Source organism: Anneissia japonica, unplaced genomic scaffold (assembly GCF_011630105.1).
Source record: "Anneissia japonica isolate Jap-2015-1 unplaced genomic scaffold, ASM1163010v1 scaffold2918_len238339_cov177, whole genome shotgun sequence".
NCBI classification, from domain to species: Eukaryota; Metazoa; Echinodermata; class Crinoidea; order Comatulida; family Comatulidae; genus Anneissia; species Anneissia japonica.
In genome coordinates, this window is record NW_022734790.1 from 106,888 (window position 1) to 129,226 (window position 22,339).

Consider the following 22,339-nt stretch of genomic DNA (forward strand, 5'->3'; position numbering starts at 1 on the left):
TACTTCTATTTATTTGCTAGGTATTCGTTTACTTACACTGTACATGTGAAATCATAACTAAATCTAAATTTCTGTAGTCTTATTTATATATTATTAACTTGTTTGGAATCCCATGATAATGAATGAAAAAAAAATCAATATTTCGTAAAGATAGCATTTGATGTGATTAATTTTAGAATATAAGCGTTGATTGTTTGCAGTAAATTGTAATGGTGATATTTTAGCTAACGTCTCTTTGATAATTCGGTAACATTGTTTTGAAAAATATTCCATGTTAATGATTTGTTTTTGATTCCTAAACATGGTGAATTTTTATTGAACACTAACCTTTAAAAAAAAAAAAACTACAATCTTGAACGTAAACTTTAATCTCCGATGAAAATTGGTTCTTTGTTTACCACTGCTCTGCTGTCTTCCATGTAGGTGATACTTGCAACCAAGATATAAATGAATGTAGCGAATTTCAGCCATGCCAAAATGGCGGTCATTGTGATAATATTGAAGGGAGTTATACATGTAATTGCCTGAGTGGGTTCTTTGGGAGGCACTGTGAAATCAACCCCTGTGAGAACAGTCCCTGTGCAAACAAGGGTAACTGCTCAGCTGTGACTGCTGATAACTTCAACTGCACATGTCCCATGGGTTACCGTGGCATCTACTGTGGGGAAGTGACCTGTGAAAATGTGGTATGTCAGAATGATGGGAACTGCAACTTGGATTTCACAACCGCCACTTGGTCCTGCAATTGCAGTCAGTTCTATTCAGGTAGTCACTCGTAGACTTTTCACCACTGTGTTGTATCTGTCTGTTGACTCGTTTGATGCTTGCGTTCACGTAATGCACAACTGCTAACAGGATGTAAATCAGCTGCACGATAACCGATGACCATACTGTTATGTTGTTAACCAATCAGGACGACTGTTACTGTGGTTCTGTAATACCCACAATGTCCTGCCTTTTTACTGACTCACACTTACCAGTGGCAGCCTTATTTCATTCTAACTCTTTGCATGTTGTGAGCCTTATAGTTGTGATGATTGTACACGTGGTAAATGGATGTCAGGTTGTCTAGTTGAAATCATGTTCTGATATTTACATTGCCAATTTATAAGCTAAAAGTGAATATAATTTTAGTGTACAGATAACTAATTTATAAAAGAGGCCTAATTCATGACATAATTTTTCTATTGTTATCTTTCTAACGTATTACTTAACGCTAATCGCCATGTTATTTTCATTTAATATCATTGCACTTTTTTCTGAAAGGGACACTTTTATACTCTAGAACTGAATTCATTGTGAGTGGGTTCCTAAATAGGTTTTGAGAAACTTTAAAAACATCTAAAAATTGTTGTACCACTGTATTCTGCTGTTGATATTTGGCTTTCTCTATATATAATATTGATACTGATTGCATAATTGATTGGTTGGTTGGTTGCAGCAGTAATTACCAATGACATGCCAAATGCTCTCATTGGAACAGACAGAATAATGTCTTAATGTTTTTTTTTTTATTTCCCTTATTTCATTATTTCTACTTGTTCAGGCTACAGTCAACATATTTCATTGAAAATATCATGCTACCACCACCATTGTCTTAAGCAGATACAGATATGATACCTAGCTTCCCATTTTATGGGCGAAGAAAAAGAAAAACCCAGTATAATTTTCTCAGCCATTACATACTCTAGTTCTGTAGAGAGAGTTTTGTCGTACAAGTTTTTAACTGTTTGATAAGAAGATAAAAAAACACAAATGTTAAATGTAATCACTGTTTACTGTTTATTGGATTTCTCAGATGTAATAAATGAATGAATTAATGAATAGAGGCATCTTACTTGATCATCTTAAAATTCTCTAAATTCCTTTTTTTTTTAAATCTGCCTATCCATATCTTAATCTAATGTATTTCGGATAATTAACAATTAGCATTAGGATTAGAATAACAAAGCAAATATTTCACTATCATGAGCTAATTCATTTAATCCCAACAAATAAGTAGTTCACTTCCATCAGCTTGCATCGACTCATCATAGCTTATTGAGTTAATCACAGATTAACTATCCACATCATCTGACCATGGAGGAAAGCCATGACCAGCTGTTCATTACTATCAAGCTAATCCCAATAAAGATGAGCAATTCACTTTCACTAGGTGATCACCCTGATTCATTGCTTTATCCCTTTCCCTTACATTGCTATTATGTTTAACCCTACCTCAGATGCATGATGTTTTACCAATGGTCATTAATAACAAATTGAAGATCCTCTTTTCAGTGCCAGTCATATATTATATAAATTATTTTCTTTTTGTTATATTTGTATATATTATATTTGTAGTGTAATTTATTAACATTACTGAATAAAGGCAGCATGGATTTTTTAATACAGTATATGTTACAACAAAGTACAGTATATTCAGTTTTACAATTGTATTTATCCAAAACGCACAATGCAAGGGTCCCAAATTGGAAGAAGCCACTTTCGGGAGATCTGGTTAAATAGGCAATGCCCATCAACACAGATTTCTTGGAGATTGATAAAAAAACATGCAAATCTTATGAATTTGCAGGAGATTGGTTATTTTCCATGAGATTCTTGCTTGCTCGTGGGAGTGTTGTCCTAACTCATAGGACACTCTGGGACCCATGACAGTGTTTGACATTTTATAAGTTACACCTCAACACAGTCCTCTTATACTCTAGTATATAAAAATACATACTGGCTCATATGTTTGCTCAATCATTATAAAAACCATTTTTATTGGCCAATCTTAATTTTTAATTTTTTATATTATATTGCATTCAAATTAAACCATTCTATACCTTCTTTTAGTAAACTTATTTTTTAATATTTCAATTTTCCAACTCTGCATTGAGATTTGTCGGCATAATTATATTGTATTGAAATTAATTTATTGCCGTTGTGACACTTGTTATCTAGAGTCTATCATTGTATTAAGATTGATAGCATGAAGTTTTAGCATGTTTAGTTTTGAAAGATTTTACACTAATACAGTATTTCACACATACATTATATTTCCTCCACGCATAATTATATATACACATGAACAGAACCCAGAAAAGACACACAGCTAGCCTTCCACAACATTCCATAAATCTTGCAGCAGCATCATACATATCACAAACATTGTATAGTAAAGCTACAATATATCACACTACATTTAATTTTACATGTATGCATATGAAAACAACATTATATTTATTGTGTATACAGTATATCTTGTTATAATTTTATTCTTATGTTAACATAGCATTAGATATATTATGTTGTAAATAATGCATTTAGATAGAGAATGTATTTAAAATTCTTCATAATCTGAAATAAAATGCAATTGTTTGTATCTGTATTAAAGAGAATGCAGACTTAACTCATAAGCTATACCTTTCTAAACTTATATATGGGTATGATATAACATCATCATGTCCATATTTGGGCAAATCACACAAATAGTCTTATAAATCTTGGTGTTTTGAACAGAGCTTTGTTCACAACCCCAATTAGTATTTATTACCAACCAACAAATATTCTAAGTACAGCTCAAATTCACATTAATGTGTAAAATTCTTATTTACTGGTGTTTACAGGTGAGTTGTGTGACTGGGAGGGACCATGTGTCAATTCCCCCTGCCAAAATGGTGGGAGTTGTTCTCAGCCCACTGGAGATAAGCCTGTGGATTACACCTGTGACTGTGTCACTGGTTACGAAGGTAACAACTGTGAGAAGGAAATTGATTGGTGTGAAGCTAACCCCTGCCAAAATGGTGCCACCTGCTCAAGCAGCCCTCCTGGCCCAAATTGCGCCTGTGTTGATGGCTGGAAAGGTAAGCCAACAGCTGGAATACAAATTTAAATATTAAAGATAGTTATTGATAATAGCAATAGTAATAATAAGAATTAACTGTAAAGCTTATAATTATTGATGATATTTATAATAACAGTGGCTGGTAAGGAAAGCCAACAATAAGGATACAAATTTAAATTTTAATACAGTAAGTATATTAAAAACTGATCAAATAATTATAAATGATGATTTATATTAGGCATAATGTTAATGTGTTTTATTTTGTTGTTCATAACAACAATAAGGATACTAATTTAAATTTTAATAAGTATATTAATAACTGATTACATAATAATAGATTTATGTTATGCATAATGTGTTTTATTTTGTTGTTCAGGTCTAATATTAAGTTTTCGTAGGTTTAATAGAATGATTTAGTGTAGTAGGAACACAGCACAGCTTTACTAATTAGAACAACAGCAACATAGACAACAATATCCAACAACTACATCAACAGCAAAAGAAAAACAACCAAAACAACACCTGCAACATAGACAACAATATCCAACAACTAAATCAAAGCAAAAGAAAAACAACCAAAACCACACCTGCAACATTGACAACGATATCCAATAAATACATCAACAGCAACATCAAACAACAGCAACATTGACAACAATATCCAACAACTACATCAACAGCAACATTAAAACTGCAGCAATTGACAACAATATCTAATAACTACATCAACAGCAACAAAATACTACAGCAACAACCAAAACAATAACTGCAGCATTGACAACAAAATCTAATAACTACATCAACAGTAACAACAAACAACAACTACAACATTGACAACAATATCTGATAACTATATTGACATCAACAAAAAACACCTGCAGCAACAACTAAAGAAACAGCAATAATAATTGTTTGTATTTTTAAAATTGTTTCTTTCTTTGGGGCAACAGGTGATAAGTGTGACACTAAACTATCCTGTCTCTCAACATCATGCAAGAACAACGGCACGTGCTCAGAGGAAACCAATGGCTTCTCATGTGTGTGTGCTGCAGGCTATACTGGCAACCAGTGCGAAGAGGACATCAATGAATGTCAAAGTAGTCCATGTATGAATAAGGCCATATGTATTGACAATGTTAATGGTTACAATTGTTCATGTTCGAAAGGTATGTTTGATTTGTATGTTTCTATGTTGTGTTTGTATGTATGTATGTATTATTATTATTATTATTTCTATGAATGTTGTGTTTTATTTCATCAATGTAAAATCAGTGATTCACATAGTATTTGAAAAACAATTTTAGATTTGCTACATATTGTTGTGTGCATAAATATTAACTTGCCTTGATAGTGTACATTTTCAGGATCCATTCCCAACAAAAATTACACTATCTGTGTATAATACTTAATATGATATTTAAGCAACTATTGCTTCACACTCATGCACAGATGGACAGCACTACTCCTTGATGCATTATAAGCATTTGATGACAAGACAGGCATACAAGGCATACTGATACCGCGTTCACATGTCTTAGGTCGCTCGCAAGCGAACGATCGGCTCGCGATTCGGGCCTTCGTGTGAACAACCACTCAAGAGCGGTTTTTGTCGTGGGTCACCCACGAGCGGCTCTCGATGCAGCTCGCTCTCGATCCATGTGAACAGCCGCTTGCAAGCGGGTCACCAGCGAGCTGGGACCTCTTGTGTGAAAGCCAATCAGATACAAGCATCTCTCCGGGGTCAAAGTAAGGGAGAAAATGTGTGACTTCACGTTTTCCTGGCTGGAATAGAGTTAAGAATGGCGTGGTATTTACCATTTATACAAACTTGAAAATCACTTTTAATATGACAACAATAAATCACATAATAAGTTTAAAAGTAATATTACTCGTGGATATCATATCGTACATTTCGTCTACAAACATGATTTAATGACGTACGTGTACGGCGGTGTACCGACGCCTAGGCCTACGCTTGGAAGATTTTAAAATGCAAATTTTTATAACTTATGATTCGAAAATAAAGGCGAACATACAATATATGATAAATAGATTTATTTATTTTCAGTGGCTTTCCGAAATAAAACGAGAAAATGCAATATAAGTTACAGAAATGCGTTAAACTTGCCGGTTTACCACAGAATTGGGAACATCGGCGATCGCCCAAAAATGTCAGACGGGGACCGTTGCAGGATCGTCGATGCCACCTCCACCCAGGCCTAGGATCAGAAATCGCAGGCCTAGCATGTCGACAACCAATTGGGATGTGACGTAAATCTATTTCCGTTCGCCTCGAAAGCGGTGTAACGAACACAGTTTGGCCATTTTTTTTTTATCTAACACAATCTCGCTCACGACCCAGCATCTCAACCGCTCGCGATCGATGTAGACATGTGAACGTGGCTTAAGAAATAACAGTACTGCGAGGAAAAATGGCTTGATCTTGGTAGAGATACAAAGGTGATAAGCAACAGCTTAAAATGTAAACATATAAAGTAAACAGCCAGAAATAGAACCAGATTATTCAGATAACAATAGTTGTTTCTTAGTGGCAAATTAAAAAATAACCTTAGGTTACCCTTAATCATGTGGGTTTTTTTGTTAATAATTATTTTACAAAATTCTGGCACAGGTTGGCAAGGCAGCCTCTGCGAGAATGACATCAATGAGTGTGTACCAATGCCCCCATGCGAGAATAACAGCAGTTGTACTAACACCCCAGGCAGTTACAATTGTTCATGTCCTGAAGAGTTTGCTGGCAAAAACTGTTCTTTTGAAAATCCTTGCTTGATGTCTCCATGTGAAAATGGAGGCACATGTCACGTGGATGAGAACTCCCAACTTAAGTACTACTGCAAATGCAATTCAAAGTATGAAGGCTCAACCTGTTCAGATGTAAGTCTCAACCAATATTTAAAGAAACATTGAATAAACAATAAAGATTTCTATTGTTTGCTTATTTTCTTCAACAATATTTAAAGTTGAATCTAACAAATTTTATACACCTAGATATTTCAAATAACATTTGGGAAAATAATGTATTGTACTATTAATATGTTTATGTTACAAATTCAAGGAAAATAATGATTCTAAACAAATATGGTTTTTTTAACTTGAAGTGTATTATTTTGTGCTTTTGAAGAATTATCTTCTGTTGCAGTATTTGAATGATGCATGATTTGTCACATGGTTAGTAAAGAAATAGTTGACCAATTGAGTTGCCTTTTTCTGTAGGCTGTCAAACAAGGTGATGATAAATGGATCATTATTGGAGCAGTTCTTGGAGGAGTAGCAGTATTCATCCTCCTGATAATCTTAGTCATCTTCCTCCTGTCAGTCAAAAGTAAACGTCGCTCTCAAGGAACCTACAGCCCAAGTCGACAGGAGATCACTGGGTCACGAGTTGAGATGGACAACATATTAAAATTGCCACCGGAAGAACGCCTTATTTGAATCAACAACGATAAAACCTTCGAACCATTCCAAGGCCTATGGGGGCCCGATACAACCAAAGATATACAGAGCTAGTATGCCTATGCCAAACATTACAAAGTAAAACCTTGATTTTGTTCCTTAAAACAGGTTAAATTCAATTATAGCTGCAGTAATCAAGACTATAACTGATCAGTGCTGGCCCATTGGCATGTTCAAATCTTTGATATCAGAAAATGATGTTTATCTCAAACTGAATGGATAGATGTCGAAGAATACACAACCATTTCGACTACTATATATGTTAAAGTATGAGATGAATATAATTCTTCATATTTTATGTTTATTGTCACTGAATACAATCCATTACGTTCCGTCTTCCAGTGTTTAGCCTCGGATCTAATACGTTACACCTGCATGGTCTTTACTGTAAATACAATATGTAAATTTTAGGTTTTGTAAATAATTTTATCTCGAATTTACATCATGTATTTTTGTATTTTTCCCCTTTCTAAATGAATTGTTGATTGTACGTATATGCCTTCAATGTTGCACCATATTGCTTGATATCTTTATTTGTAATGGCAAATGTTTGCAATGTAGAAACACCTTGTGGCAATTTGTGACTCAACCAAAAACAGTTAATGAATTTATAAAGACTGTATGTATTGTATACTGGTATAGAACTTTAGTTATTTATATTTTCAGCTTTCAACTTTTTCTTATAGACATTCATCAAACATAATGATAGAGTGTACATAAAAGATATTAAATTAGATATGAAATATTATGGTACAAATATATTATAAAAATAAATAAATATATAAGAATGCAAAGAGGCCGACATCAACTAAACGAAACAACAAATGTGGAGACAATGTCGGCCGCAAGAGGCCGTCATCCACCAGATGCGGTGATGGCTCGCGTCAGATCGAAAACCAAATAAGGTCACGCGCACAGTCATCACATCCAGCAGACATCTGCCTTCAATAATACAATTTTTATTTTAAGAGCTAAATTCTAAAATGTTCAAATATAACAAGTTTGTGCACAAGAAACATCCTTGAAAGTATAAGTGAATATTTGATAAGATACTGTATATTGAAATATGGAAATTAAAAAAAAATAGGTGGATATGTGACAAGACATAGTTTAAGCTGCAGTGTGTTGTGTGGACAGTTGTATCAGTACACAATTCATCCTTGGCAGGTTTTTTGTTTTTTTTTAATTTAACTGCATCAAGTACTAAAGACATGCTGTTTTTGTTGTTCCAATATATGTACAGTATTATATATTTTGGAAATATGAACTTTGACTATGGTTCCTTTTTTGTACTCTTGGTTCAGTCTGCGCAAAATTTGAGAAGGTGTCTCGAAGAAAATTGAACCAAATTGTATATAGATATACAGGATTTTTGATAAAATAATAATTTAAAAAAAAAACATTAGATATACAAACCTTGATTAACTTTTCAGAAGTCCATTTAGAAACAACACCTTGTAAATAATACATATGCAATTATTCCAAAATATTTATAGTTCGCCATTTTTGTATGTTTGGAATTATCTTAAATGTCAGTAAACATTCAAGATGTTTTAAGATGTTTTGAAATAGAAGTTGATTTTCACAAGTACAGTAAAACTATTAATATTTATATCAAATGTAGTTGTGATATACTCGGCTAAAATTCATGAATGAAAGTACTTGTAAAAAAATGTTATTAAACTTAATTCTTAGAGAAATACTAAGGCAATATCATTTTTTAGAATGTTAAATGTCACTTTTTAAAAATAGATTTCAAAACAAAATTATTTTGATAACAATTATATTATTGTCTCATTTCTATCATTTGTGCATGTTTTTTTAATAATGAGGTTTTTGCAATGCATTGTTCACTGAATGATACTACTTTATTATAAAAATGTGCTGGTGTCAATTTTTAATTATACGCACTACATACTTTACTTCTTTTCAGAATGTATAGAAGTAAACAGATATTCACATAGTGTTGTCAGTGTTTCATATAAACTGTAAATCCCACGTAGTTAGATAGGAGGGTAACATGTTAACAAAAATATGCCACATTTTTTTAACTAGAAAAGCAAAGCAAAACCTGCCTAAATGTTTCAAAGGGAATAAAACTTCTTTTCACATTATTAAAATTATTTTTGTTTACATTATAATGATGAAGAGAACATCGGGTAAATTTACATTTAGAAAAAATTAAATTTATAAATTTTTCTGTAAACCAATCAAATGAGTCATTTAATATACTATTGGAAAACTAGTTTGATTGTTTATTATAGTTTCAAAAAAGCAATTATCAAGTATATAATAAAGTTGAATGTCAATTATATTTGAAATGTTCATTTTAATTCATGTTTTATGTCATTGCATCCTGATTTTCCTAAATCATAACATTCTACAGTATGGATAATGTATGCGACAGTGCAAAAAATTACACCAGTTTATTTATTTATTCATTTGCGACACACTTGAAACTGCAGCACTCACAAACTGTGGGCAGTCAAACATACAAATATAACAAATAAAACAAATTAAGTACAGTAAAAACTGTGAACTAACTAAACTAAACGAATGAAAAAAAAACATGTACTGTCTGCCAAAAAAAATCGATAAAAACCTTAAAAATTCAATTAAAAATTAATTTAAAAGGCAAAAATAACCTTTATAACACACCTTAATAGATCGTTGTCATTTAATTGATGGATTTCGTATCACGTGACTGGTTATTTACACCATTTCGTCACTCGTAGAAATTTAGTTCCATCCGTGCGTTTTGTTTGTTTTTTGGTTTTGTTAGGACTGTTCCATTTAGAAAAAAGGTAGACTTAACTCACTATTTTTTCATAAAATGTCTGACAAGGATCTATTGTATGTGTGTTATAAAACAAGTGATGAATGCTTTATTCGTGCAATGAAATGAATATTTTCATGAGTTGAAAGATTGACTCCTCCTTGTTGAATTTAACAGTCACTCTTTTAACTCATGAACCTGTCCATCCCATTGCACTCTTAAACATTCATTAGGCCTATTTGTACAATAACCAAACTTTTATTTTTTCGATTTGTAAAGATTTTACAACAAAAAATGCTTATTAATATTTAAGGGTCTATGCAAATATAATGTATAAAAAAGGTTCTCTCTGTTAATTAGATATAGAGTTATTCAGTATTTCAAATCAGAACAGTTACTAGGCATGCATGATTATCATTAATTTAATAGTTATACATACAGTCAACTAATGGTTTACTTAAAAAAAAAAAAAAAAAACATGTTTTTACACATGGTGCACCGAAAATTCAATTATTTTGTCATCATCATCTTACATTTCAAATTTTGCATGTTATGATATACAACATCTTGAAAATTGCTTTTCGTGCTTAGGGCCTACTATTATTTTTTAACAAAAAGTACAGTGTACATTTGTACAGTATGTTGATTAAACCCAATAAGTGGCATCCACAGAAAATATTAACATTTTTCTGTGATACCCAGGCCCGTAGGTAAGGTGCAGGGGCCATGCCACAACCAATGTAAGTCCAGGTGTGTTTCGAAAGATATGATTATAATATAATACTGTGTACAGTTCTGAATACGTACGTAAAATGTTAACTTTAGAAACACTACAATGTAACGAATATTTCGACTACTGTACTGTAGTCTTTGTCAACATTTAACTTTGTTAACATTTAAACATTTATGAACTTTCGTTGAAGGGCTATGTTTCATACGATTGAAACATTTCATGTTCCTGTTATTATTTGTATTTCACCAGGCCCGTTGGCAGGGGGTGCAGAAGGTATGGACTCCCAATTTCAAAATGTCTGCTTTTTAAAACCTATTATTTCATTTCATTATTAATTGGGTCCAAAACACAAGATGAGGAGGGCCAACCAAGTGAACTGAATCACTGTAGCAGTGCTGGTGGGCTCATCCCCGGATCACAGATACAAATATAAAAATTTGAAAAGAGAAAAAGCACAAAACAATCAATCAAAATGAAGATGAACCTTTCGGAGAAAAGAAGTTGGACTCTCTAGAACTGCAGCATCAATTAATAATCTTGGACAAATTGAAAAAAAAAAGCTTAAGAGTCCTAGATTTATAATGCAAAAGCACAGGCGATTAGTTAATTTATTTATTTATTCGACTTTACACAGGCAAATATACAATAAAAAATCAATGACATAATATAAACAAGGTTCTCTCTGTTAATTAGATATAGAGTTATTCAGTATTTCAAATCAGAACAGTTACTAGGCATGCATGATTATCATTAATTTAATAGTTATACATACAGTCAACTAATGGTTTACTTTAAAAAAAAAAAAAAACATGTTTTTACACATGGTGCACCGAAAGTTCAATTATTTTGTCGTCATCATCATCTTACATTTCAAATTACATATTCCTAAGACATTAACGCAAATTGCATGTTATGATATACAACATCTTGAAAATTGCTTTTCGTGGTTAGGGCCTACAGTGTACATTTGTACAGTATGTTGATTAAACCCAATAAGTGGCATCCACAGAAAATATTAACATTTTTCTTTGATACCCAGGCCCGTAGGTAAGGTGCAGGGGCCATGCCACAACCAATGTAAGTCCAGGTGTGTTTCGAAAGATATGATTATAATATAATACTGTGTACAGTTCTGAATACGTACGTAAAATGTTAACTTTAGAAACACTACAATGTAACGAATATTTCGACTACTGTACTGTAGTCTTTGTCAACATCTAACTTTGTTAACATTTAAACATTTATGAACTTTCGTTGAAGGGCTATGTTTCATACGATTGAAACATTTCATGTTCCTGTTATTATTTGTATTTCACCAGGCCCGTTGGCAGGGGGTGCAGAAGGTATGGACTCCCAATTTCAAAATGTCTGCTTTTTAAAACCTATTATTTCATTTCATTATTAATTGGGTCCAAAACACAAGATGAGGAGGGCCAACCAAGTGAACTGAATCACTGTAGCAGTGCTGGTGGGCTCATCCCCGGATCACAGATACAAATATAAAAATTTGAAAAGAGAAAAAGCACAAAACAATCAATCAAAATGAAGATGAACCTTTCGGAGAAAAGAAGTTGGACTCTCTAGAACTGCAGCATCAATTAATAATCTTGGACAAATTGAAAAAAAAAAGCTTAAGAGTCCTAGATTTATAATGCAAAAGCACAGGCGATTAGTTTATTTATTTATTTATTCGACTTTACACAGGCAAATATACAATAAAAAATCAATGACAAAAAGTTTACGAAAGTAAATGATTAAAATTTTACAGGTTTCAGACAGATATTACACTCGCTAAAAACCAACTGAATGAATTGACCATCAATTTAGCGGTCCAACTGTGAGTCATGACAAAGGTCCAGGTCACGGAAAATTCGCGAAACTTTGTCCGCTCTAGCTAGTTATGTATTAGTCCTGTATATTCAGTGTTGGCTTCAGGAATTTGACGAGGGGTCCGACATGTCCGACAGCGAAATCCGAACCAAGGTGCCGACAAGAGCCTCGACCAGGGTCTTGGAATACAAATTCCTGGTAAGGTTCTGGGGAGAGCTTTTTTTCCTTTAGTTTAAAAAATAGTATGGCCCAATTGTGCTTTTAGTCCACAATGGGATTGGCAATCAAAATAACGTTTTGGATAGGCAAGTTAATATTCTTTTCCGATGACCTCATCGTGGCGTCGGGGCGACGCCGTGGTCCAGGCCTGTTCTCTTATACACATCCCCGGCTGGCGCCACCACTGTGTATATTACTTAATTTACGTTTGTATCTGGGACAAATTTATTTCCACTTTGTGTACATTGTTGAACCATAGAGAAAATAGAACAGTTCTATTTTCTCTATGGTTGAACACAATGAATATTTTCTGATCCGAATCAAGAGACTCATTGTTAGGCCTATTTAGGCCTACACACCAGTGCACCCGGCCGACGATCATGGTGCGTAATGATGCATTAAGTAAACAAAGCAATGTGGGTGTGTAAAATACAACTTTAAAAAATCATTCAGTCGGAAAGAAAATATTTTTCTTGCTGATTTCTGCAAGCATTTTTAGAACTGATGTTTTCCGGGTAAGATTTTGTTACACGAGTTTTATATGTTCTTCTACTAATGGTGGTTGGTGGTCTATTTTAATATCTACACCCTTTTCGTATCGGCATGTGGTACGTTCTTCTCTCTTAATGTTCTTTCGATGTGCAAAACGTGTTTAATTTCAGCTGATATCCAGCCGGTAGGATAATAATTAATTGTGAGTGATGGTGGCAGATTTCATGGTATACAGTAACTTGGTATTAGGTTAGTTGTGGTAAATTGGTAGTGTGACAGGGGTGGTGGTGGTGGTGGTGATGTAGGGATAGTTGCAGCAGACGAGGTAGTGGTGAGGGCGGTGGTAGCTTCTTTTTCTGAAGCAATATTTGTCCAGGCTAATTTTGTATGGACATGGACAGTAGGCGTATATTAAAGTACTCTTGAATTAATCGGTTTAAGACTGCATCTGTTTTGCGAATTGATAATTTTTATGTAAATTATTAACCAAAAGTTTTAGGTCCCCCTTCATCTCTTACAATTAGCACCAATGTACAATCATTCAAACACATCTATGACATGGTTATTAATGAAGAGTCATTTATTTTATGTGGTTTTTTTTTTTTCAAATTGTATAATAATGCTGTTGATTGACAAGTAGACCTATTTTTTTTGTTTCGGTAAATTATGTTTAGCTTTACGATTGAGCTTTAGGGTGTTGTGCAAAAAGAAAACCAATGGTGATTGGCTGTTTTATAAAGAACATTTGCAGCTTAACCGTGCAAAGCAAAAAATCAGCTTTGGTGGGTGGTGTAATATAACCTTTTAACAATTTTGTTATAAATAGGTACTTTCTTCCTAACAAATTTGTTGGACTGGGAGTGCCCATCTATAACAAAATGTCGAATCTTAACGTCAAGCTGTAATGGAACATACAGTTGAAGAAGATATAACTGTTCTTGAAAAAGAGAGGGTTGAAAGCGTGAGTTGTTACTTTTACCATACAACTATAAAAAATAGTTAAATTTTCTTCCATTTATTCAAGTTAATCAATATTTTATATTAGCATGGCACAAATTGTGGTAGTATTTGGAGCAACAGGAATGCAGGGAGGCTCAGTGGCTGAAATATTACATCAAGACCCTAGCTACAAGGTAGGCAGGGGTGGATTTAGGATTGTCGAAAACAGGGCCCCAATTTCTCAGAATAAGATTGATAAGACTTTGCTTAATGATGACCGCAAATAGAGTCTTCTCCAAGATAAGAGGACAGTGGCATATCTAGGGGTGCGGGAGCACGCCCCCTGTCTCTTATACACATCTAGATGTGTATAAGAGACAGGTGTTGGCTTCAGGAATTTGACGAGGGGTCCGACATGTCCGACAGCGAAATCCGAACCAAGGTGCCGACAAGAGCCTCGACCAGGGTCTTGGAATACAAATTCCTGGTAAGGTTCTGGGGAGAGCTTTTTTTCCTTTAGTTCATGAAGTTGGAAATGTACTCATTTGATCTCTGATCAGGTTTGCATACTGAGTCCATGACCACTTTGCCGAAACCCAGTTTGTCGAATCCAGTCAAGTGAAATCATAACAAAATTGACTCGGTAATCTGGCATTCGGCAAACTGGGTTTCGACAATCCTAGATTGCGCAGTTATGCATCATATGAGGCTTGACTAAAACGTTCTTAAATTCAGATTTCATTTGAATATTTAATGTTGTTATTAAATGTTTGGATACAACCAAATATTGATCAAAAGTGACTGTAGATTATGGCAAAAATGGAGTTGGCACCAAACTGTGATTGTGAAGTCTGTGATACAGTAATCGTCAAACTGGTATGAATCCAGGTAATCATTGTAAACTGCACGAGTTACGGTACTACTACCTACATTTTATACATAACACACTGGGAAAAGAGACGATGCTTTGCTGCATAACTGTAATTAATTAAATTAAATAAATAAATGAAGAGCCTTATAACCTATACCCGCGAGCAATTTCCCCCCTTTTCTATTGTACATTGTACTGCATTTTCTAATACTGGCATTTTATTTTATGTTGTTATCGATAAATAATGATATCCACATTTGTTTAAAAAAATATACTTTTTTAATAACTAAAGGTTCGTGCAGTGACCAGAAATGTTAACAGTGACAAAGCAAAGGCTCTGGCTGCAAAGGGTATTGAGATAGCACAGGCTGACCTAGATGACCGCCAAAGTCTTGCTGATGTACTTGACGGAGCTTACGCTTGCTTCATTGTCACTGACACGCAATTCAAACGAACTGACTGTGAAGAATATGAATACAGTCAAGGTGAGAACGTCGCCGACATCTGTATGGTCAAGAAGGTCCAACACGTTGTCTTCAGCTCACAGCTGAATGCTTTTGATGGCATGGGATTGCAGGTCAAACATTACGATGCTAAGTCACGCATTGAGGAATTCATGAAAGAGAGAGCACTACCATTAACAACCATCATGATTTCTTGTTACTATGAAAATTTTCTCACATGGTTGAAACCACAGAAATATGGTGAACATATGTATAAAGTTGGTAAGTACTTCTATGCGTTGATGATTAGTTTTAATTAATAATGATGTCACTTTGTCAATAATATATCACCGCAAATGTGCTCATGGCACTGTTATAAGCCAAGAGAAAAACCAGCAAGATTAATAGAAAATTACATAAAGTGTTTCAAATAAATAGGTTTTAAGGCGGAGTTTCAAAAGTGATTCCACAGACCGTACAGATTGTGAAAGGTCATTCCAGATCTTTGGACCAAGAGAACGCTCTCAAACCCTAGTGGTTGTGCGTTCATGTTCTTCAAGAATGTGACTGCATGTCCAATGAGCGCAGATTTGCTACAAAAAGTTATAATTGTATAGTATCATATAATTAGGCCTACTGTTATAATAAATGTATAGGTAAGTTTGTTAATTAAAAACATTTTTTTGTTTAATCTTCAAGGATTTCAGTCAGTTTCTTTTGGTTGGAGAAAACTTCTATCCGTGTAAAAAAAAAAGCGAATTGCATTTAATTCTTTTAAATATTACAAATATTAAAATAGCAATTATATTACGCGCGGTCATAGACCTGAACACACACAGTTGTATAGTTTACCAACCGCCTCGCATCGTGCTGGACAGTCATGCATTTCACAGTAATTTTGGATGAAACACGTATTTTGCAGAAACACATGGGTGATCATAAATTTGTCACGCATTTAGTACAAGTCCATGTGTGGTAACGAATTATCACGAATTAAGAGGAAAATGTATTTAAAACTCAAATTGTATGTGCTCTATTAAAAATATTTTTGTTTATGTACAAGATATTGTCAACAAACTCTCTCTGAAATCGTTTTAAAACAGCTAAAAAATGCTCAGATCGTCCGAACGCAAAGAGACCTCGCCCCTGGTCCCCCACCGGGCTTGCCTCGACCCCGGTGGCCACCCGCCCCCACCGAACTGGTGTAGTCATGCATTTCAAATCTCTCAGGTTGGTAACTATGCAGTTGTATAATCGAAAATAATAATTGTCATTCTGTTGCTGTTTATTATCTACCCGATTCATGCTATCTTGGCCCATTCACTCGCTCAGAAATAATCTCGGGATTAAATTTGGTAATTTAACCACTAGCACGTAGGCTTACTCTGGTGTTCTTCATAAATATGTGTTTTATATGTTGTAATGTTGCTGTTTTGTATTCAACTCTTTTTTTGAAGAACCATAAATACGTATTTATAACGTGATTTCCAACTAAATAACAACCAAACATTGCTGAGTATGTGTATAATGTTATTTTTTGACATAAGCAACCACAATGTTCACGAATGTTAGGCCGATAGCATTTCAGTAAATGGTTCAAACAATATCCCAAAACACTTCAGGACGTAACAGGATCATTTTAAAATAGTTTTTTTTTTTAGAATTACTGTCTGAGAACAGATGATGGCCAGCCACACTTATGCTGGAATACTAAATGTTTAGAACGAGTTGGTTTCTTGTGATTAATTCATGCTATGACTTTTTGCAAGTTTATTTTTTTTTAATAGTTTAACTCATTTCAACCAAATATCTCAGAAATGGCTGAGGTCCAGCTTCTTCCATTTCGTTGGGAAATGGCTCTAAACTCCAAAATCACCACAATCAACTTTATTTACTTTGCATTTGACCAACATAACATAACCCTTAACTTACTATATGATGGGAAATATGTTTTTACAAATGTAATGGGCTCTAATTACAAATAAAATACCATACAATATTTTTCATTACACCATATTTATATTTATGGTGTATTTACAGTCCAAAAATGGAAGTTAGCTAGCTTGCCTCAACTCTGTAATGCTGATCCCTTTTCTTATATTTCAGCCATTCCAATGGGAAATATATCGCTGGATGTAATAAGTGTGGCACAGATAGGTGAAGCTGTCCGAAGTATCTTAAACAACAGAGCGCAGACACTCAACAGGAACTTCCTACTCTCTGGTGACAAGTTAACTATTGTAGAGATAGCTCGAACGTTTAGTAAGCATCTGAGACCTTACGAGTTTATTGATGCACAGGTAGGGCTATACTTGATGAGATAATACAGGACTCCCGCCAATTAAAGAATAGTTTTGGGACCAGGTTTCCCATGGTCTTTAGCAGCTTTGGTCTCTAATTAGAATAATAAAGATTTAAAAAAACTGTTGTGAATTTGGGACCACAGAAAAGTGGTCTTTATTTTTGGAGGGGTCTTTAATTAGAGGGAGACCTGTATCAGTGAAAATGATATACTGTAAATTTAAACTTCTGATTTATCCCAATTAAATAATATTGTAGCGGATCTAGGTCAAAGTTAGGTGTTTGGAAATGTGATGATGTAGTTACAGTATGTGATATAAAGTATTATGTTGTATGGTAAATGTGGTGTACGCAAGGATAGAATAATGTGATGATCGTGTATGGTATAAGGTGATGATGGTGCACGTGGATAGCATGTGATGATCGTGTATGGTATAAGGTGATGATGGTGCACGTGGATAGCATGTGGTGATCGTGTATGGTATAAGGTGATGATGGTGCACGTGAGTAGCATGTAATGATAATGCAATCGTATATGGTAGGGAATGATGATGATGATGCACGCTAAGCATAATGTGATGAAATGATGCAATTGTGTAGGTGATGACGATGCAAGTGGATAGCATAATAATGTGATGATGCTAGTGTATGGTAACATTGTAATTCAGGTGTATGGCATAAGGTGATAAAATTACAGATATGGCATAAACATAAAGTAATGAAAATTATAATGTAAAATAAATGAGGGATGTACTATTAAAATATTGACACAAAATTGAATCAGGGCCATTAAATTAACATATGATGAATGTTTATTGAAGAGGTAAACTATGTCATGTAATAAATCCAACTGTCATATTGTGATAAATGTTGGTATTAGTTGATCATTAATGCTTGAAAAATAAGATTCCCTTTTTATAAGGCCAATGTTATGTTTATTTCAAATATATCTCATAATCCAATGTTATATCTCTTACACTTTTTTCATTCTCTAGATCAACCTTGACCAATATAGGCCTGTCTCTTATACACATCTAGATGTGTATAAAAGAGTTTTGACACCTGGGTTCGGGAAAACAAGCAGGCATTGATGAGTGTTCTTGAACAATAGGAAGACAGAGAGCCATACAAGTAATGTGTTGCACATTTGTATAATGTATAGTACCAGTACAATACCGTACTTCTTTTTGAATCGTGTCATAGCACAAAGTACTCAAAGATGAACTAAAATTTATAGGAATTTGCTAAATAACCGTGGCACACTTTGGTTTAATAATCTTAAAATGATGTCACTATTGATTGTTTTCAGCAATGCCTTCTGAGAGAAATTTTGCAGACCAAGTAACATGGTCTAGTTGTTAGCTGAGGACTTTAACACAACAATCATAATAATTATTATAATAATAGGCTTACTTAAATATTTGTAATGCATCAATTTCAAGTAAATTATGGCACAGTAGGTATATCTTGAGCAATTTTATTATGTTCACAATCTTAGTTCCTATTAATAAATTAAATGAAGGAAAGCTTTTAAAGCATTTAAAAACTTGAATGGCACCCTCTAATTTCTCCATAAAGCATTGTTGCAAACAATGTGTGATTTTATTTTTGAGTTGTGTTTTGACTTAATATTAAGCCGAAAATTGAAGCAGTTGTCACATCACTAACAATGGTATCATTATTCTGGGTATATTAATTAGCCAATTAGTAAAAATGCCTTTATTATTTTTAAAAGTTGAATTACAGCTTTCTGATTTATAGTACAATAGAACTATCCTTGTCAGCTTCAACTTCAACCAGAATCGTAATGGTTATTATTATACAAAACATGATTACTGTAGGCCTATATGGGATTATGCATACATATATAGAAACTGAAATATTAACCTACCAGAATTTTTTTTAAATATGTATAATTATGTAATATCAGAATCATATAGCGATTTACGGTATATATTATAAGAAAGTTAATAATTTTAAAGTGGTTTTCCACCACATACTGGCACTCAAGGCACGGGCTGATGAAGAGAAAGATAGGAGCAAATTAAATACTGGTTTTTTTTAAATATTATATTAACACTGCTCTTAAAGAGACTCAAAGAGTTAATCTGGAGTTTACCTTGTCCATCTGAATCTACATTTTGCAATATGTATCACTTTCCTTGGAATTTCTTTACTGTATTTACTCGAATAAACTTCGCTTTTGGAATAAACACCTCCCCATTTACAGATTCAGATATTTATTACGTCAAATTGTCAGTGCATCATGATAATTGGTTTCCACGGTTCAAAATACAAATAATACTTATTCTCTGCTAAATACAGTACTTGGATATGACAGTCGTGTTAAATATTGATTTCATTGAATTGAATTAAAAAAGAAAAATTGCACATGTACAGGTATATGAGTTGTGAGAATTATACTTGGGGCCTATACAAACTTGATTTACAATTATTACTACATGGTTAATGAATATTCGGCGGAACCGGGGGCGGGGGGGCGTCCCCCCCCCCCCAACTTTTTGGCAAAAAATATATTATGTCTGGAGATTTTTGTATGATCGGAAAGAAATGTAAGAGAAGAAAGAAGGAAGGAGGAGAAGGAGGAGAAGGAAGGGAAAGAGAATGTTTATCCACTCCCCGACCGAGTTACATTTTCTCGCAATTCACATTGGCGGATCTGGAGGAGGGGGTCATGGGTCCTGACCATTCCCTTGGGCAACAAAAAAAAGGGGGAAAAATAATTCTAGACCTACCTGTTCAGGACCCGTGAACTGTTTTTTTTTTTTTTTTGGTTTTTTTTTTGGTTTTTTTTTTTATGTTACAATAAGGAAATTAGAATTTTGAAGAACATAAAAGTCATTAAAACACACTTCAAATGTCGGGAAAGCTTATTTATCTAGGAATAAAACTTTTTCCAAGGGAGAATCTCCGGACCACCCTTTCTTTTTGGGATTTATCGATTCATGGAAAAAAAATACGCATGTAACTACTCATTTATTTATTTATGTATGTATACACACATAAAATAAAAAATGAGAAAAATTTACCTGACCGTCTTCAAGAGGGGAAAACCTTGAATTTTCAAAATTTTACCGGGGGAGGACCCCCCTTTTCTTTGGAGCTTATCGATTCATTGAAAAAAGAATACGTATGCAACTACTAATTTTTTTTATGTATGTATACACACATAACCGGCCAATTTACTGTAATAAGAATGAGAAAGTTTACCTGACCGTTTTCAAGAGGGGGAAAAGAGGACTTTGTTTTGAAGAACAAAGTCATTAGACACCTAGCTAAAACCTAGCTACTTGAGATGTCGGGAAAGCTCATTCCCACCATTAAATCAACATTTTCCCGGGAAGAACCCGAACCTCCCTTTTCTCTTTGGGTTCATTGATTCATTATAATAATTTTCAAGAGGGGAAAACCTTGAATTTTGAAGAACTTTTAAAAGAACAATTAAAAGACACCTCAGAATTCAGGAAAGCTCATTTCCCACCTTCTAGGAATCAAAATTTTCCCGGGGGAGGAACCCCCCCCCCCCCTTTCTTTTTGGGATTTATGGATTCATGGGGAAAAAAATCGTATGCAACTACTCAATTTTTTTTTTATGTATGTATACACACATAAGGCTTATCTGCTGTAATAACAATGGAATAGAAAATTAACTGACCGTTTTCAAAAGGGGAAAACCTTGAATTTTGAAGCACCTAAATTAAAGTCGCTAAAAGATACTTCAGAAGTCGGGAAAGCTCATTTCCCACCATTTAGAAATCAACATTTCCCCGGGGAGAACCTGAACCTCCCTTTTCTCTTTGGGTTCATTTATTCATCATAATAATTTTCAAGAGGGGAATACCTTGAATTTTAAAGAACTTAAAAGTAAATAAAAGACACCTCAGAAGTCGGGAAAACTCATTTCCCGCCTTCTAGGAATCAAAATTTTCCCGGGGGAGAACCCCCCTTTTTCCTTTGGAGCTTATCGATTCATTTAAAAAAGAATACGTACGCAACTACTCATTTTTTTATGTATGTATACACACATAAAGCCTATTTCCTGTAATAACAATGGGAAAAATTACCTGACCCTTTTCAAGAGGGGAAAACCTTGAATTTTGAAGAACTTAAAAGTAATTAAGACACCTCAGAAGTCGGAAAAGCTCATTTCCCGCCATCTAGGAATCAACATTTTCCCGGGGGAGAACCCCGAACCCCGAACCCCTTTTCTTTGGAACCTATCGATTCATTGAAAAAAGAATACGTATGCAACTACTAATTTTTTTTTATGTATGTATACACACATAACCGGTCAATTTACTGTAATAAGAATGAGAAAGTTTATCTGATTGTTTTCAAGAGGGGGGGGGGAACCTTGAATTTTGAAGAACAAAGTCATTAGACATCTAGCTCAAAAGTCAAGAAAGGTCATTTC

At 34.0% G+C, this 22,339-nt stretch overlaps 2 protein-coding genes across 4 annotated transcripts in view; both read left to right on the forward strand.

Moving 5' to 3' along the window:
• Window positions 1-9,614, forward strand: part of LOC117116491 (protein crumbs-like) — a 43,733-nt gene extending 34,119 nt beyond the window's left edge. For 2 of the 3 annotated variants that reach the window (XM_033260554.1, XM_033260552.1), the window contains exons 16-20: window positions 424-765; window positions 3,609-3,845; window positions 4,777-4,992; window positions 6,459-6,721; window positions 7,061-9,614. In XM_033260554.1, coding sequence (XP_033116445.1) covers window positions 424-765; window positions 3,609-3,845; window positions 4,777-4,992; window positions 6,459-6,721; window positions 7,061-7,279 — 1,277 coding nt within the window. In that variant the 3' untranslated portion in view covers window positions 7,280-9,614. The remainder of the gene's footprint in view (window positions 1-423; window positions 766-3,608; window positions 3,846-4,776; window positions 4,993-6,458; window positions 6,722-7,060) is intronic. The other variant, XM_033260555.1, reaches the window with a different exon arrangement.
• Window positions 9,615-13,377: 3,763 nt separating this feature from the next.
• LOC117116499 (nmrA-like family domain-containing protein 1) lies at window positions 13,378-18,995 on the forward strand. Its single transcript, XM_033260558.1, has 5 exons — window positions 13,378-13,466; window positions 14,396-14,483; window positions 15,453-15,885; window positions 17,710-17,903; window positions 18,900-18,995. The coding sequence occupies exons 1-5, from the start codon at window positions 13,462-13,464 to the stop codon at window positions 18,993-18,995; spliced, it is 816 nt and encodes a 271-aa protein (XP_033116449.1). The 5' UTR covers window positions 13,378-13,461.
• The last annotated feature ends 3,344 nt before the right edge of the window (window positions 18,996-22,339 follow it).